Consider the following 19,022-nt stretch of genomic DNA (forward strand, 5'->3'; position numbering starts at 1 on the left):
ATCAAAGAATTCAGAATAATTATCTTGAGAAAGTTTCATCAACTCATAGAAAACACAAAGAGACAACTAAACTAAATTAGGAAAACTATGCATGAACAAATTCAGAGGTTCAGTAAGGAGATATCAACCATCAAAATAAATCAAGCAGAAATCCTGGGGTTGAAAAATACAATAACTAACCTCAAAAATTAATAGTTTGTTTCAAAAGTAGACTCAATCATGCAGAAAAAGACTCAGCAGCCTGGATGATAGAATACTGGAAACTACCCAGTGAGAGATGCAAAAAGGAAACAATGATAAAGAGTGAAGACATTCTTTGGGAATTATGGGACATAATGAAAAAAAGCAATATTTGCATTACAGGAATTCCAGGGGAGAGGAGAAAGAGAATAGTACAGAAAGTATATTTAAAGGAATAATGACCGAAATCTCTCAAGCTCAGAGAGAGAAATGAACATCCATATCCATGAGGCCCAATCAAATAAGTAGAACCCAAATAGGTCTACACTAAGATACATTATAATAAATAGTCAAAAGTCAGAGACAAAGAATTTTAAGAGCTGCTAAAGAAAAGAGAGAATTTAAATTCAAGGAATCCTCCATAAGAGTATCAGTGGGTTTCTCAATAGATAGAATGAAATGATAAGTTCAAAATATTAATGTAAAATAACAACAAATTATCCCATACCTGGTGAAGCTGTTTTTCAAGAAGAAGAAGGAGGAGGAGGAAGAGGAGGAGAGATAATGGCTTTCCCAAATAAACAAAACCTGAAGGAATTTATTACCACTAGGCCTGCTTTACAAAAAGTGAGTGGAAGTAAAGGGATGCTAATTATCATCATAAAAACAAAAAAATTTTGTGAATCTCACTTGTAATGGTAGATATATAGTCACCACTATATTCTGCGATATGGTAACAGCAGTGAATAATTCACCTACAAATCTTGTTTAAAAGTTTAAAAGAAACAATGTAATAAACATAAAAATAACTATAATAATCTGTCATTAGTTACATGACATTTTAAAAAATACCTAAATTGTAACTGCAATAACAGAAAATGTGACAGGAAGGAGAAGTAAATGTGGAAAGTTCACAAATTCTATTGAAGTTCAGTTATTATCAGGTTAGAAAAAGGTATTATAAATTTAAAATATTTTATGTAAGCCTCACAGTAACTAGACAGGAAAATCCTGTAGTAATTAAACAAAAGAATATAATAAAGAAGTCAAAGCATGCTGATACCAAAAGACGTCAAAACATGTACACACCAAAAATACAGCAGGGATGAGGCCAAGATGGTAGAGTAGAAGGACACTCGTAGCTCACCCTCTCCCACAAATACACCAAGACTCACATCCACAGACCCACTCAGCTAACCAGAGCACCTGCAGAACTCCGACAGAACATCGTCCTCTCCAAAAGGTAGAGACGCCAAAAATCTGATAGGAGAAAAGGAAAAAAGAAAGAAGAAAGGTCAAAAGAGAGCGAGACGGGTCCCACGGGGAAGGAGCTGCTAAGGACGACTGGCGCTCATTCACTGGGTCACCCCTCTCCAACGGGACGGAGGGGGAGCCACCAAGGCTCAGAACTGTACAGATCAGCCCTTGACCAAGAGAACTAAGTTAAACGGACACAGAGGGTCCCCGAGACACCCAGCCTGAGATGCAGCCTGTCAGCTGGGGGCAGGACCAGACTGCCCGAGCTGGGCAGAGGACGGGGATGGCTGCATTGAGGCAGCCCCGGGGGACTGCAGGGGGCTGCATGCCATTGGTGTGGGTGCACAGGGCAGAACAACCTGGGCCCTCCATAAAACAACACGAATGATGTGCCCTGGGGGGAATGGTGTATACCCAAATCTCTGAAAAACCACGGAAAGTTTTTGAGTGAAGAGAGGTGGGCTCAGGTACAGCCGCCATATCCTCCGGCGCTTAGCACTCAGGCAGGGGTGGGGGGTCGAAACCTGCATTTGAACCTAAGGACTTAGCAGCCTCAAAGGCCAGACAGAGACTTGTCTACAGTCTGAGGCAGATAGGATCCTTCCGTCCTGGCCCCTCAGAGAACTTGCTCTGCCAAGATGAACAAGGAGCTGGGTTTTGGCCTGGAGCAGGGACAGGGCTATTCCTCGGTCTTCCCCAAGCCCGTCTGTGGAGCACCGACCTGAGGCAGAGCGCACAGCAGCACAGAGCAGCAGAGCTACCGGCCCTGGGAGAGGATGGGCAGCCCACCGCCTTCTGGGCAGGAACAGAGCCCCTGACTATGATGCTGGGAGGGGGCTTGATCTGCCATCCTACCTGGCCAGCCTGCAACACCTGACAGAGGCATCGGCATCGGGAGGGGCAGTGACCTGCCCACCCACAACAAAGGAGAGCTGCACCTGACCCAGTGATGGGAGGAGGTACAATCTGCTTGCTGACAGGCACTGGGAGCAGCACAGACGAGGGTGCCAATGGAGGGCCTCTGGGAACACCAAGCTGAGCTTCCAAAACAGGACAAAGACAGAAAGACTTTGCATTAAAAGCACACAGTCTCCAGGAGAACAACCCCCCCCATTTATTTCTTTTTTTTAAATCTGTTTTTTCCTGTTCTATTTTCTATTACCCTTTTAATTTTTACTTCTTAAACAATTATATATACACCCAGTTGTAATCCCTTTTAAATTTTTTAAAAAGATTATTATTATTTTTAAAAATCCACATTATTTCATTTTTATTTCTCTTGGTACTGATGTCCTGTTGTTGATTATACACAGGTTTCAAATATATCTTTTCCTCTTTTCTCCTTTTTTAAAGGTTTCTAATGGACGTCTCAACCTGATTGCTATTCTGCTTCAACATGCTCTTTTATTCATTATACACTGTTTTCAAACCTTTTTCACTCCCTTCTTTTAAAATTCTTTCTCTCACTCTCTCTTTTTTTTTTTCCCTAAGTCTTATTCCTACATAGGCATTAGATAGATAAACTCCTTAAGGACAACAATACATAACTGATACTCCATAAAACACAGTGCCAGAGAGGTATGAGCAAGATGAAGAAGCAGGGAAACCACTCCCAATTAAAAGAACAAGAGAAATCCCCTGAAAGAATGATCAATGAAATAAATATCGATAGCCTATTAGATCAAGATTTCAAAATAGGAGTGATCAAAGTACTGAAGGAATTAAAAGAGATAGTGTTTAGAGATATAAAATATGTCAAAAATGAAATGGAAGCTATAAAGAAGAGTGAAGTAGAATTGGTAAACTCATTGGCTGAGATGAGGAATGATCTAAAGGCTGTGTAAAGCTGACTAGATAATGCAGAGTAATGAATTAGTGACCTAGAAGACAGGACAATAGAAAGCACCCAATCAGAACAGCTACAAGATAAACAAATTAAAACAAATGAAAATAGCATAAGGGACATATGGGATAACATAAAGCATGCCAATCTTCACATAATAGGGGTCCCAGAAGGGGAAGAAAGATCAAAGGGGATTGAAAAGGTTTTTGAAGAAATCATGACTGAAAACTTCCCAAACTTAAAGAAGGAATCAGATATCTAAGTACAGGAAGCTCAGAGGGTCCCAAACAGGAAGAACCCGAACAGACCCACACCAAGACATATCATAATCAAGATGGCCAGAGTCAAGGATAAACAAAAGATCTGAAAGGCAGCAAGAGAAAAGCAAAGACTGAATTACAAGGGGACCCCCATAAGGCTCTCAGCTGATTTGTCTACACAAACACTACAGGCCAGAAGGGAGTGGCAGGATATATTCAAAGTCCTGAATGAAAAAAAAGATGCAGCCTAGGATACTTTATCCAGCAAGGCTATCCTTTAGGATAGAAGGAGACATAAAGAATTTCACAGAAAAGAAAAAACTACAAGAGTGTAGCAACACTAAACCCATGCTAAAACAAATATTGAAAGCTCTACTCTAAACAGAAAAGCAGCAGGGTGCTACAGAAATGAGAATCTCACAACTGGAAAGGTGATAACTCATGAATTACAAATAAAATTAACACGAAATTATAAAAGAACACATACAAATCATTGAGAGTGGGAGAGGGAAGCAGGGAAACATAGAATATGTTTTTTCCTTTTTAAAATGTTTTGTTCTAGGTAGGATGGGTTTGAGTTCATGTTACTATCAGTTTAATAAAAACAGTTATAATAATGGGCTAACAGACTTACAAAAAAAGGTAACCACAAGCCAAAAACTTACAAGGGAGTCACAAAAACTAAATAAAATCCATGATATTACAAGGGAAAATTACCAAACCACAAAAGGAAGAAGAAAGGAACAAAGAGGAAATACCAAATCAAATGCAAAGATCAGTTCAAAATGGCAATAAACACACATCTATCATTAATTACTGTAAATGTTAATGGACTAAATGCTCCAGTCAAAAGATATTGAGTGGCAGACTGGATAATAAAGCAAGAACCTTCAATATGCTGCATACAAGAGACCCACATTAGGGAGAAGGACACATTGAGAGAGAAAGGATGGAAAAAGTTATTCCATGCAAATGGAAAAGCCAAAAAAGCAGATGTTGCAGTACTGATTTCAGACAAAATAGACTTTAAAACAAAGGCCATAAAGAAAGATAAAGAAGGACATTTTATAATGATTAAAGGAGTGATACAAGATGAGGATATTACACTCGTTAATATATATGCACCCAATATAGGATCACCTAAGTACATAGAACAATTACTAACAGAGCTAAAGGGGGATATTGATGGGAATACAATCATAGTTGGAGATTTTAGCACTGCATTAACATCACTAGACAGATCTTCCAGACAGAAAATAAAGAAGACAACAGAGAAATTAAATAATACAATACAAAAATTAGGTTTGGTGGATATTTTCAGAGCATTACAACCCCCAAAAATTGGCTATACATTCTTTTTAAGTGCTCATGGAACATTTTCCAGGATTGATCATGTACTTGGGCACAAAGGAAACCTCAACAATTTTAAGAAGATAGAAATTATCTCAAGCATCTTTACTGACCACAATGCCATGAAACTAGAAATCAACAACAAAGAAACAAAGGAGTAAAAAAGAAAGCATGGATATTAAAAAATATGTTATTTAAAAACCAGTGGGTCAGTGAGGAAATCAAAACTAAAATTGAAAAATACCTTGAGACAAATGACAATGAAAACACAACCACACAAAATTTATGGGACACAGCAAAGGCAGTCCTAAGAGGGAAGTTTATAGTGATGCAGGCCTTCCTCAAAAAGGAACAATCTCAAATAAACAATTTAACCCATGGACTGAGAGAACTAGAAAAAGAAGAAGAATGAACACCAAAAGGCAGCAGAAGGAAGGAAATTATAAATATTATGTAGGAAATAAATAATATAGAGATTAAAAAAAAACCTTAGAAAAATTCAATCAAACTAAAAGCTGGTATTTTGAAAAAAATTAAATCAATAAACCTCTGGCCAAACTCACAAAGAAGAAGAAAGAGAGAGTATAAATTAGTAATATAAGAAAGGATAATGGAGAAATTACAACAAATAAAATAGAAATACAGGATATCATATGAGAATATTGTGAAAAACTATATGGAACCAAACTGGATTACCTAGAGGAGATGGACAAGTTTCTGGAAACATACTGTCCACCAAGACTGAATCAAGAAGAAACTGACCACTTGAATTAATCAATCACTAGAAATGAAATCAAAATAGCAATAAAAAACCTCCCTACAAATAAAAGTCCAGGACCGGATGGCTTCACCAGGGAATTCTTCCAAAGATACAAAGAAGAAGTCATATCAGTACTTCTCAAACTCTTCCAGATGATTGAAAAGGAGGGAATACTCCCAAAATCATTCTATGAAGCCACCATCACCCTGATTACAAAACCAGGCAAAGACACAACCAAAAAGGAAAATTATATGCCAATATCACTGATGAACATAGACGCCAAAATCCTCACCAAAATATTAGCAAATAGAATCCAATAACACATAAAAATTTATGCATCATGACCAAGTAGGGTTCATTCCAGGGACACAAAGGTGGTTCAACATATGCAAGTCAATCAATGTAATACATCACATCAACAAGAGAAAGGACAAAAACCACATGACCTTCTCAATAGATGCTGAAAAAACATGTGATAAAATTCTACACCCATGTATGATAGAAACTCTCACCAAAGTGGGTATAGAGGGAACATATCTCAACCTAATAAAAGGTATATATGACTAACCTACAAGAAGCATAGTTCTTAACATTGAAAAACTCAAAAACTTCCTACTAAAATCTTGGTCAAGTGAAGGCTGCCCACTATCACCACTCCTATTCAACATACTCTTGGAAGCCCTTGCCACAACAATCAGGCAAAAGAGAAATAAATGGAATCCAAATTGGAAAAGAAGAGGTAAAAGTGTCACTATATGCCAATGACATAATACAATATACAGAAAACCCTTAAAGTTCCACACAAAAACTACTAGAACTAATCAAAGTATTCAGCATGGTAGCAGGTTACAAGATTAATGTAGAAAAATCAGTTATATTTCTTTACACTTACAATGAATTAACAGAAAAAGAAAGTAAAAAACAAACAAACAAACAAACAAAAAACAATCCCCTTTAAAATAGCACCCAAAGTAAAAATATACCTAGGAATAAATCTTACCAAGTAGGTGAAAGAATTATACACAGAAAACTATAAACCATTGATGAAGGAAATTGAAGAAGACATTAAAAAAATGGAAAGATATTCCATGCTCTTGGATTGGAAGAATCAATAATGTTAAAATGGTCACACTGCCCAAGGCAATCTACAGATTTAATGCAATCCCTATCGAATGACCCAGGACATATTTCACAGAACTAGAACAAATCATAATAAAATTTATATGGAACCATCAAAGACCTAGAATTGCCAAAGCACTACTGAAGAGAAAGAAACAGGCTGGAGAAATAACTCTCCCAGACCTCAGACAATACTATAGAGCTAAAGTCATCAAGACAGCATGGTATTGGTACAAAAACAGACATATAGACCAATGGAACAGAATAGAGAGCCCAGAAATGAACCCACAACCTTTTGGTCAACTCATCTTCGACAAAGGAGGCAAGAATATACAATGGAAAAAAGACAGTCACTTCAGCAAATGGTGTTGGGAAAACTGGACAGCAGCATGTAAAACAATGAAGCTAGAACACTCCCTTACACCATATACAAAAATCAACTCAAAATGGATTAAAGACTTAAACATAAGACAAGATACAATAAACCTCCTAGACGAAAACATAGGCAAAACATTATCTGACATACATTTCAAAAATGTTCTCCTAGAAGAAATAAAAGCAAGAATAAACAAATGAGACCTAATGAAACTTACAAGCTTCTGCACAGCAAAGGAAGCCAGAAGTAAAACAAGAAGACAACCTACGGAATGGGAGAAAACTTTTGCAAATGGAACTGACAAAGGCTTGATCTCCAGAATATATAAGCAGCTCATACAACTCAATAAGAAAAAAATAAACAACCCAATCAAAAAATGGGCAGAAGACCTAAACAAGCAATTCTCCAAGGAAGACATACAAATGATCAAAAAGCACATGAAAAAATGCTCAATATCACTAATTATCAGAGAAACGCAAATCAAAACTACAATGAGGTATCACGTCACACCAGTCAGAATAGCCGTCATTCAAAAATCCACAAATGACAAATGCTGGAGAGGCTGTGGAGAAAGGGGAACCCTCCTACACTGCTGGTGGGAATGCAGTTTGGTACAGCCACTATGGAAAACAGTGTGGAGATTCCTCAAAAGACTAGGAATAGACTTACCATATGACCCAGGAATCCCACTCCTGGGCTTGTATCCAGAAGGAAATCTACTTCAGGATGACACCTGCACCCCAATGTTCATAGCAGCACTATTTACAATAGCCAAAACATGGAAACAGCCTAAATGTCCATCAACAGGTGACTGGATAAAGAAGAAGTGGTATATTTATACAATGGAATACTACTCAGCCATCAAAACCAACAACATAATGCCATTTACAGCAACATGGATGCTGCTGTATAATGTCATTCAAAGTGAAGTAAGCCAGAAAGAGAAAGAAAAATACCATATGAGATCACTCATATGTGGAATCTAAAAAACAAAAACAAACAAACAAACAAACAAAAACAAAGCATAAATACAGGACAGAAATAGACTCACAGACAGAGAATACAGACTTGTGGTTGCCAGGGGGATGGAGGGTGGGAAGGGATAGACTGGTATTTCAAAATTGTAGGATAGATAAACAAGATTACACTGTATGGCGCAGGGAAATTAACACAAAATATTATGATAATTCAGAGAGAAAAAAATGTGACAATGAGTGTGTATATGTCCATGAATGACTGAAAAATTGTGCCGAACACTGGAATTTGACACAACGTTGTAAAATGATTATAAATCAATAAAAAATGTTAAAAAATAAACAAATCAGAAAAAAAAATAGCTCCCAAGGTAATAAAATACCTAGGAATAAATGTAACCAAGCAGGTGAAAGGCTTATCCACAGAGAACTATAAAACATTGTTGAAGGAATTTAAAAAGACTTTAAAAAATAGAAAGATATCCTCTGCTCCTGGATTGGAAGAATCAATATTGTTTAAATGGTCATACTGCCCAAGACAATCTACAGATTTAATGCAATCCCTATCAAATTAACTGGGATGTATTTCACAGAACTAGAACAAATCATAATAAAATTTATATAGAACCATCAAAGACCTAGAATTGCCAAAGCATTACTGAAGAGAAAGAAAGAGGCCTGGAGAATAACTCTCCCAGACTTCAGACAATACTATAGAGCTACAGTCATCAAGACAGCATGGTATTGGTACAAAAACAGACATATAGACCAATGGAACAGAAAAGAGAGCCCAGAAATGAACCCACAAAATTTTGGTCAACTCATCTTCGAGAAAAGAGGGAAGAATATACAGTGGAATAAAGACAGTCACTTCAGGAAATGGTGTTGGGAAAACTGGACAGCAGCATGTAAAGTAATGAAGCTAGAACACTGCCTTACACCATACACAAAAAAACTCAAAATGGGTCAAAGACTTAAACATAAGACAAGATACAATAAACCTCCTAGAAGAAAACATAGTCAATACATTATCTGACATATGTCTCAAAAATGTTCTCCTATGGCAGTCTACCCAAGCAATAGAAAGTAAAGCAAGAATAAACAAATGGGACCTAATGAAACTTACAAGCTTCTGCACAGCAAAGGAAACCAGAAGTGAAACAACAACAACCTATGGAATGGGAAAAAATTTTGCAACTGATGAAATTGACAAAGGCTTGATCTCCAGAATATATAAGCAGCTTATACGACTTAATAATAATAATAAAAAAACCCATTCCAAAAAATGGTCAGAAGGCCTAAACAAGCAATTGTTCAAGGAAGAAATACAAATGATCATTCAGCACTTGAAGAAATGGTCAGTATCACTTATTACCAGAGAAATGCAAATCAAAACTGCAATGAGGTATCCGCTCACACTAGCCAGAATGGCTGTCATTCAAAAGTCCCCAAATGACAAATGCTGGAGAGGCTGTGGAGAAAAGGCAACTCTCTTGCACTGCTGGTGGGAAGGCAGTTTGGTGCAGCCGCTGTGGAAAACAGTATGGAGATTCCTCAAAAGAGTAGGAATAGACTTCCCATATGACCCAGGAATCCCGCTCCTGGGCATATATCCAGAAAGAACCCTTCTTCAAAAAGACACCTGCACCTCAATATTCATAGAAGCACTATTTACAATAGCCAAGACATTGAAACAGCCTAAATGTCCATCAACAGATGACTGGATAAAGAAGACATGGTATATTTATACAATGGAATACTATTCAGCCATAAAAACAACATAACGCCATTTGCAGCAACATGGATGTCCCTGGAGATTGCCATTCTAAGTGAAGTAAGCCAGAAAGTGAAAGAAAAATACCATATGAGATTGCTCATATATGGAATAAAAAAAAGAACATAAATACAAAACAGAAATAGACTCATATACATAGAATACAACTTGTGGTTGCCAGGCGGGAGCGGGGTGGGAAGGGATAGACTGGGATTTTGAAATCTGTAGATACTGACAGACATATGCAGAATACATAAACAAGATTATCCTTTGTAATACAGAGAAATATATACAAGATCTTGTGTTAGCTCACAGTGAAAAATAATGTGACAATGAATATATGTATGTTCATGCATAACTGAAAAATTGTGCTCTACACTGGAAATTGACACAACATTGTAGAATGAGTATAACTCAAGAAAAAATGGTAAAAAAAGATGTATGCAAATGTGAACTGTCTTAATAAAGCAACAGAAGCACACTCGCAGACATAGAAAAAAACTTATGGCTGCTGAGTGTGTAGGGATTTAGAAGTGTTAAATTGGGAGTTTGCGATTTGCAGATACTAACTAATATATATAAAATAGACAAACAGCAATTTCATGTTGTATAGCACAGGGAACTATATATTCATTATCTTGTAGCAAATTATGGTGAAAAGTATATTAAAATGAATATGTTTGTTCATGTATGACTGAAGCATTATGTTGTACACTAGAAATGGACACATTGTAAACAGACTATATATACTTCCATTTTATATATATATATATATATATATACGTATATATATATATATATATAGAGAGAGAGAGAGAGAGAGAACCTATATGGTCAATCACTGTTTATGCTGCACTTGTGTAAATAATTAGGCCAAATCTGGCAAGATTACTTATTTTACAAACAAATTAGTTTCACTTTCTTTATCTTGAAATGAGTGTGACTGTAAAGAGAAAAGTTGTTTCAATGGAAAACTATAGTACTCCCTTCTGGATATCAGATTCTTGTCCACTTAATTATCTTTTAGTAATTTTTTTTTCCTGCCTATGAATTGGACTGGGTCCTGAATTCTAATTTCTTCCACTATCTAGCTACAAACCTCCAAAATATTTCCAATTTTTCTTGCACTTTTCTCACCTGGAATTATTGAGAACTAAAATTGCCTTTTTCTCAAATCTGTGCAAACTAAATTTGAACAGCTTGGTATAAACTTCAGAGACATCACTGTAACAGCTCATGTATAGATAATCTTCATGTCTGTTACTGTGTGGACCACTCAGAAAGATCACCAGAGACATTTAAACTGTAAACTGGAAAAATCTGTCAGATCACCACTGTCTATACTCTCTTCATCTGAAGAGATTTTAGCCTGAGGTCTAGAAATCTTCTGAACTGGCTATCTTCAGGACTCAGAATGAGTTTGTTGTCTGCTACAACAATTAGCCATTATTTTTCTTCTACTTGCATAGAAATACCTCTTAGTAAATACCTGATGCAAGTACTTACTCCATATAGCCCAAAATTTGGGAGTCCGTCTGCATCACTCCTTCCTGAAATGAGACATAATCCTTTAACTGAACTGACCTTAGGGCTAAGAGACTAGTTCAATGACATATAGAGAAATATACCAGCTCAGGGCAAATTCAGTCCTATTTATACCAGATGGCTCAAGATGTTAAAATATTTCACATTCTTTGAACAGATCCCCATGGCTCCAGAGATACTAACCTATTTTCTTGGCTGGACTCTTCAAATTTGGGACATGGCTATAGACTTAATTTCAAATTATTGCCTCATAATTATTATAGAATTTGCTATTATAAATTAGATTTCTTGCTTACTATGTGCCCTACTCTTGTGTTCTAGCATACCTGCTACCCAGGCCATTACAAGACTTACCATTAAGTCTCATGCCTCAGCATCACAGGGTGGGGTAGGATAAATCTTGACAGTTGTTTCTTCTTTATTGTAATATAAGTGCCTGACTTAACCTTTGATTGACAAGTACCCAGTTCAAAGAGGCATCCACTTCAAAGATGACTGTCTGAATAAACATATTACTGGCCACATGACTAAATAAAGAGGACCCCCTAGTAGGTTTCTTTGTATTAGAAATCTTGGTCGATTTTGATAACTGACCATTTGGGTAGATTTTTTTTTTCTTTTTCCATTCTTTGAACTCCTACTCTTATATTTTAAATTCTCCAATAAAGTGTGAGTCCATGGAGACCTAGGCCCTCCCTTGTTACCCCAATAACAATAGAACCCCAAGCCTCCACTCTCTCTTTTATCTCACCACAGCATCACTGTGTGACCCCATGTATGCTGTGTAATTTCCAGGACTTGTAAGTAATAAAACTTGACTCTTTCAAAATTTCCTGATGGTTTTTGCTGAGGTTGCAATCATAATAAGAACCACAAGGGCTAGTCCAGCAACAACATTGGTTATCACTTGATTGAGTTTGACATGAAACAATCCCTTAGCATGATAACCATGGCTATTTTAAATTCCCAATCTGATAATTCCAATATCCTTTTTATGTCCAGTTCTGATGTTTGCTCTGTTTCTTTAAATTGTGTTTTTTTCCTTTTTAGTGTGCCTTGTAATTTTTTGATAACCAAACGTAATGTTATAAGGTAAAAGGAACTGTTATAAATAGGCCTTTAATAATGTGGTGATGAGGTGTCAGGAAAGGGGAAGTGTTCTGTGATTAAGTATCCGTCTTTCAGTTGGCCGATGTCTCTGGATGGTGAACTTCACAAGTGTTTTTAATTTTTTCTTCCCCTTTATTTAGGAGTGGATAGTTAGAGTGAACTGGAGTTGGATATTTCCCTCTTACATGAAAGGCTAGAGCTGACTAGAGTTGGGTATTTTTCTTTCCTAATTCAGTTAGGCTCTGACAATACCTTAGAACTTTACGCTCTGGTTAACTAGTTTCTCCTGAGAGCAGACATCATTAAGAACAGAGTACTCTGGCATATTTCAAAATGGTTTCTCTTCCTCTACCCCTGCCAGAAGAAAGGGGAATTTTCTCTGATATTTATGGTGTGAATTTGGTCTAGTCCTTGGAGTTACATTTCATAAGATTGTGAGGCACATTTTACGACTAGTGGCCATGGAGTTTTTAAGTCTCAGAATTATCTACACTAAGCCTTCAGCAATTTGTCAATTGTTCTAATTTTCCTACCTCGGCATTGTTTCTGCTTGTGATTCTCTGCTCTGGTAAGTTCTTATTTTCTGTATTTGCCTGTATATTTCTCCAGTTTTGGGGGCAGCAATTTGCCCTGTGTTCTCCCCAATTTTGTGACTCTAGAAGAGTTGTAGATTTTTCAGTCTGTTAAGCTTTCTACTTGATGTTAAGATGGAATCGTGGCTTCCATGGTGTTTATATACAAAACTGGATGGTAGGGCTCTTTTATTAGGGATAGGAATGGGGTTGAAAAAATTGCATAAACTATTTGGTATTTGTGACTTGTTTTTATTGACTAGATGCTGTGTGGAACCTAGGTGAGTTAATTTGACTTAAGGTATCAGAAGCAGGATGGATAACCACTAGGTCCTTGGTGACCTACTTTTGAATGAAACATGAAGAAATGGACACTAAATTTTAAAGAAAGTTTTTAGTAAAAGGGAGAGGAAAAAGGATGATTATTTTGGCATTCTATGTGTCTATTTTTATACTTTATTACCCAATATTTATGGCAACCTGCCATTTTCATTTCCTACTGTTAAGATTGAACAATTCATTGTATTCATCCTTCTTACTTCTATCAAGAGTCTAAATTACACTTCTGTGGAGAACAGTAGAAGCTGCCAGGAAGTCTAGGGGAGTTAAGGATTTTATGTCTCTTTCCCTTTCAACCTGTGTAGATATATAAGCACATATTGATGGAATTATTGAGAAAACCTCTCACATAAGAAAGGCCCAATCAGGTTTATCAACATTACCAGATTAACTGTTTATTTTGTTGATAAAGTTTTTAAAAACTTTAACTGATCCAAGCAATCCAGCTAGCTTGTTTTGATCAGAAATGTCCTAGAACAGTAATTTTTAAACTGATGAAAGGAAAAAACACAGGCAATAGAACACAAAGAGTTCTTTCTTCCTGAGTCTTCTGCAGTAAGAAAACAAGGCTCAAGTTAACCCTCTCAATTAAATGACTTTCAATACTCATTTTCTGAGGAAAACTGAGTATCCTATTTCTTGCCCCCCAAAATTCCCCAGCAGGGGGGCAATTTCCAAATAGAGCTTCAGTCCATTCCATACTTATCATGAAAATTTCATTTTTTATACTTTATATAAGATTGTGTGTAAATTTTCATTTCACAAAATGGATTCTACTCTAGCCTGCAAATATTTAAACAATTGAATAAGCTGTCCTAGAGGGCAGGAGTTGTATTATACTTCAGATCTTGCAGCCAAGATCCTCTCCAAAAGTAGATTTTGATTTATCTTTAGTGTATTCTGAGAAGATTAATACAGAAAGCAGCAGTTACAATGTCAGAGGAGGAATGTGAAGAGTGAGATTCAATGGAAAAAAGCACCATTTCTTCTCTAAGGGAGCATAGGTCAGTCAGTTGCCATTTAGTGAACAACCATTATAAGCAGGTGCTGAAGCATGAGATTATAAATGAACACTTATTGCCTATTTAATAGGTCACCAAGTATCTGTGACCCATTCTCAGCTTGAATGTAACATGTTCTTTTTTTTCATTGTTTAGTTATATTAGGTAGAATTGTTACAATTTGACTGCACGTATATAATATATTGCATGTAAATACATATACACAACATATTTTTAAAATTTACATGTATGTATTGTTCATTGTTTCTAAGAATGTTTACAGCTTTAGCTTTTTAAATTTACATAGTTATCAAAGGAATAAAGCCAACCACAAAATGAGGATTAATTCAAAAAGATACATATACCCCACTATTAACAGCAAAATTATTTATAATTGCCAAGATACAGAAGCATCCTAAGTGCACATCAATAGATGAGTGGATGAGGAAAATGCAACATATATATAAAATGGAATATAACTCACTCATAAGAAAGAAAGGTATTCTTCCATTTTCAGCCCTTCATTCAATTTTTTTTCACTTAAAAACCCAGAATTTTATAACTGGCATAAACACCTAGAAATAAACTTAACCAAGGAGGTTACCTATACTCTGAAAACTATAAAACATTGAAGGAAATTGAAAATGATACAAAGAAATGGAAAGATATCTTGTGCTGTTGGATTGGAAGAATCAACATCATCAAAATGGCCAAAATACCCAAAGCAATCTACAGATCTAATGCAAATCTTGTCAAAATACTCATATTTTTCACAGAACTAGAACAAACAATTCCAAAATTTATATGGAATCATAAAAGACACTGAACTGCCAAAGCAATCTTTTGTAGATCTTTTTTTCTCCTTTCTTCTTTTTGTTCTCTTTTCTTATGGTTTGATGACTAGAGAAGTTCCTTTAACTTTTGTTCTTAAGCTGGTTTGGTGGTGCTGAGATCTTTTAGCTTTTGTTTATCTGTGAAGCTCTTGATTTCTCCATCAAATCCAAATGACAGCCTTGCTGAATAGAGTATTTTTGGTTGTAGCTTTCCCCCTTTCATCACTTTAAATATATCTTGCCACTCCCTTCTGGCCTGTAGACTTTCTGCTGAAAAATCAGCTGATAACCTTATGGGAGTTCTCTTGTATGTTATTTGTTGTTTTTCTCCTGCTAATTTTAATATTTTCTCCTTATCTGTAATTTTTGTCAATTTGATTGCTATGTGTGTTAGTGTGTTCCTTTTTGGGCTGATCCTGTGTGAAACTCTCTGTGCTTCCTGGGCTTGGGTGACTGTTTCCTTTCACAAGTTGGGAAAGTTTTCAGTGATTATCTCTTCAAAAGTTTTCTCAGGTCCTTTCTCTCCCTCTTTTCTTTCTGGGACCACTATAATGCAAATATTAGTGCACTTCATATTGTCCCAGAGTTCTCTTAAACTATCCTCATTTCTTTTCATTCTTTTTTCTGTTCTGCAGCAGTGATTTCCACTAATCTGTCTTATAGCTCACTGATCTGTTCTTCTGCCTCATTTAGTCCAGTCTTGTTTCCTTCTAGTGTGCTATTAATTTCAGTGATTTTATTCTTCAACTTTGTTTGGATATTCATTATATTTTCCAACTCTTTGCCAAAAACTTTTCTCTGTGCATCTATAGTCCTCTTGAGTTCTCTGAGCAACTTTGCCATCGTTACTTTAAACTCTTTCTCAGGTAAATTGAGTATCTCCTCATCACTTATTTCTTCTTCTGAGACTTTATCTTATGCCATGGTCTGGGAGATATTCCTCTGCTGCTTCATATTGTCTATCTTTCTATCTATATTTTTAGGTAAGTTAGTTATGTTTCTCAACCTTGGAGAGGTGGCCCTCAGTTTGAGATGTCCTATGCATCCCAGCAATACACTCCTCTCTTGTCACTAAAGGGCCAGGATCCAGATGGTCCCAGTGTAGAGTCTGGTCTGTTTTTGTGCATTCCTTCCATAAGGTTTGGGATTGTTGTTTTCTTATGTCTGGTATCTGCCCCTGGTGGATCAAGCTGGATTAGAGGCTTATGCAGGTTTCCTGGCAGGAGGAGCTGGTCCCTGCCCACTACTGTGTGAAGCTTGATCCTGGAACTCTGGTGGGTAGGGCCGTGTCTAGAGGCCTTTGTGGCTCAGGAAGTCTGCTTATGGGTAGGGCTGTGTTCCCAACCTTATGTTGTTTGGCCTGAGGCTTCCCTACAAGCTGCTGGGTAGGGCTAGGTCTTGGTGCTAATGATCCAATCAAGATATCAGCCTCCAGGAAAGCTCATGTAGATGAACACTCCTGGAATGTCTGCAACCAGCTTTTATGTCTAATGGGTGAGCCACAGCTGTCTCCTACATCCCCAGAGACCTTCCAAAACCAGCAGGCAGGCCTGGTCCAGGTTCCTATGAAATTACTGCCTCTGGCCTTGGACATGTCACATGTGAGATTCTGTGTACACTTCTGAAGAAAATGAAGTCTCTGTTTCCCCCAGTCCCATGAGGGTTCTGGAGCTAAGCCCAGCTGGCCTTCAAAACCAGATGTTCTGGGGTCTCCTCCTCCTCCCAATGCCAGAACCCCAGGCTGGAGAGCCTGATGTGGGGCTTAGAGCTCTCACTCCTGTGAGAGGGCCTCTGCAACTTATTTATTCTTCAGCTTGTGGGTCGCCCACCCGGGGGTTATGGGGCCTGATTGTATCACAAGTATGCCCCTCCTGTTGTGGTTCCCTCCTTATGTTTCCAGTTGAAGATGATCTCTTTTGCTAGGTTCCAGTATTTTTTTTTTTTTTTTGATGGTTGTTTAGCAGTCAGTTGTGGTTTTGTTGTAGTGACAGTTGTTCTTTTTAAGATATTTTGTATCCAATTCACTTGCCCTTGAAATTGGCCAAATTAGTAGACTGGAGTTTGAACTGATGCTATATCTCTTTTTCTTTCAGAAATATGTGTATTTATATTCTTTTTTTTCTTGAAGTATAGTTGATTTACAATATTTTGTTAGTTTCAAGTGTACAGCAAAGTGAATCATATATATATATAGTATCATATATACATATATATAGTTCTTTTCCATTAAAAATTATTATATTTGATGTAGTTCCCTGTGCTATACAGTAAATCCTTGTTGTTTATTTTACACATAGTAGTAAATATCTGTTAATCCCATATGTCTAATTTATCTCTCCCCCTTTCCCTTTTGGTAACCATAAGTTTGTTCTCTATGTCTGTGAGTCTGTTTCTGTTTTGTAAATAAATTCATTTGTATTATTTTTTAGATTCCACATATAAGAAATATCATATAATATTGTCTTTCTCTGTTTGACTTAATTCACCTAGTATAGTATTCTCTAGGTCCATCCATGCTGCTGCAAATGGCAATATTTCATTCATTTAATGGTTGATATGTGTATCTCCTACATGTTCTTTCACCATTTATCTGTTGATTGACACTTACTTTGCTTTCAAGCCTTGGCTATTGTAAATAGTGCTGCTATGAACATAGGGGTTCAAGCATCTTTTCAAATTAGAGTTTTCATCTTTTCCAGATATATGCCCAGGTGTGGGATTGCCGGATCATATGGTAAGTCTATTTTTCATTTTTAAAGGAATCTCCATACTGTTCTCCCTAATGGTAGCACCAATATACATTCCTACTAACAATGTAGGAGGGTTTCTTTTTCTCCACACCCTCTCCAGTGTTTATTATTTGTAGACATTTTGATGATAGCCATTCTGACCTGTGTGAGGTGATACCCCATTGTAGCTTTGGTTTGCATTTCTCTACTAATTAGCGATGTTGGGAATATTTTCATGTGCCCATTGGCCATCTGTATGTCTTCTTTGGAGAAATATCTATTTAGGTCTTCTGCCCAGTTTTTTATTGGGTAGTTTGTTTTGATATTGAGTTGCGAGAGCTGTTTGTATGTTTTGGAAATTAACCCCTTATTTGTTATGTAGTTTGCAAATATTTTCTCCCAGTCTGTAGATTGTCTTTTCATTTTGTTTGTGGTTTCCTTTGCTGTGCAAAAACTTTTACATTTGATTTGGTCCCATTTGTTTATTTTTGCACTTATTTCTTTTGCCTTGGGAGACTGAGCTAAGAAATATTGCTATGATTTATGTCAGAAAATGTTTTGCCCATGTTTTCTTCCAAGAGTTTTATGGTATTGTATCTTATATTTAGGCATTTAAACCATTTTGAGTTTATTTGTATGTATGATGTGAGGGTGTGTTTTAATTTCATTGGTTTACATGAGGCTATCCAGTTTTACCAACACCACTTGCTGAAGAGACTGTCTTTTCTCCATTGTATATTCTTGCCTCCTTTACCATAGATTAATTAACTATGGGTGTGTAGGCTTATTTCTGGGATATCTATTCTGTTTCATGATCCCCATGTCTGGATTTTGCCAGTACCAGGATATTCTGATTATTGTAGCTTTGTAGTGTTGTCTGAAGACTAGGAGAGTTATGTCTCCAGCTTTGTTCTTTTTGCTCAGGATTGCTTTGGCAATTCTGGGTCTATTGTGTTTCTATATAAATTTTAGGATTATTTATTCTAGTTCTGTGAAAAAT

The 19,022-nt window shown here is 36.7% G+C and overlaps 1 protein-coding gene across 1 annotated transcript in view; it reads right to left on the reverse strand.

Annotated features, from left to right (window-relative positions):
* Window positions 1-19,022, reverse strand: part of CYLC1 (cylicin 1) — a gene marked incomplete at its 5' end in the record, with an annotated part of 89,234 nt that overhangs the window by 7,250 nt on the left and 62,962 nt on the right. The window contains one exon of the mRNA XM_064483183.1: window positions 1,356-1,440. Coding sequence (XP_064339253.1) covers window positions 1,356-1,440 — 85 coding nt within the window. The remainder of the gene's footprint in view (window positions 1-1,355; window positions 1,441-19,022) is intronic.

This window comes from Camelus dromedarius, chromosome X (assembly GCF_036321535.1).
Source record: "Camelus dromedarius isolate mCamDro1 chromosome X, mCamDro1.pat, whole genome shotgun sequence".
Classification (NCBI taxonomy): Eukaryota; Metazoa; Chordata; class Mammalia; order Artiodactyla; family Camelidae; genus Camelus; species Camelus dromedarius.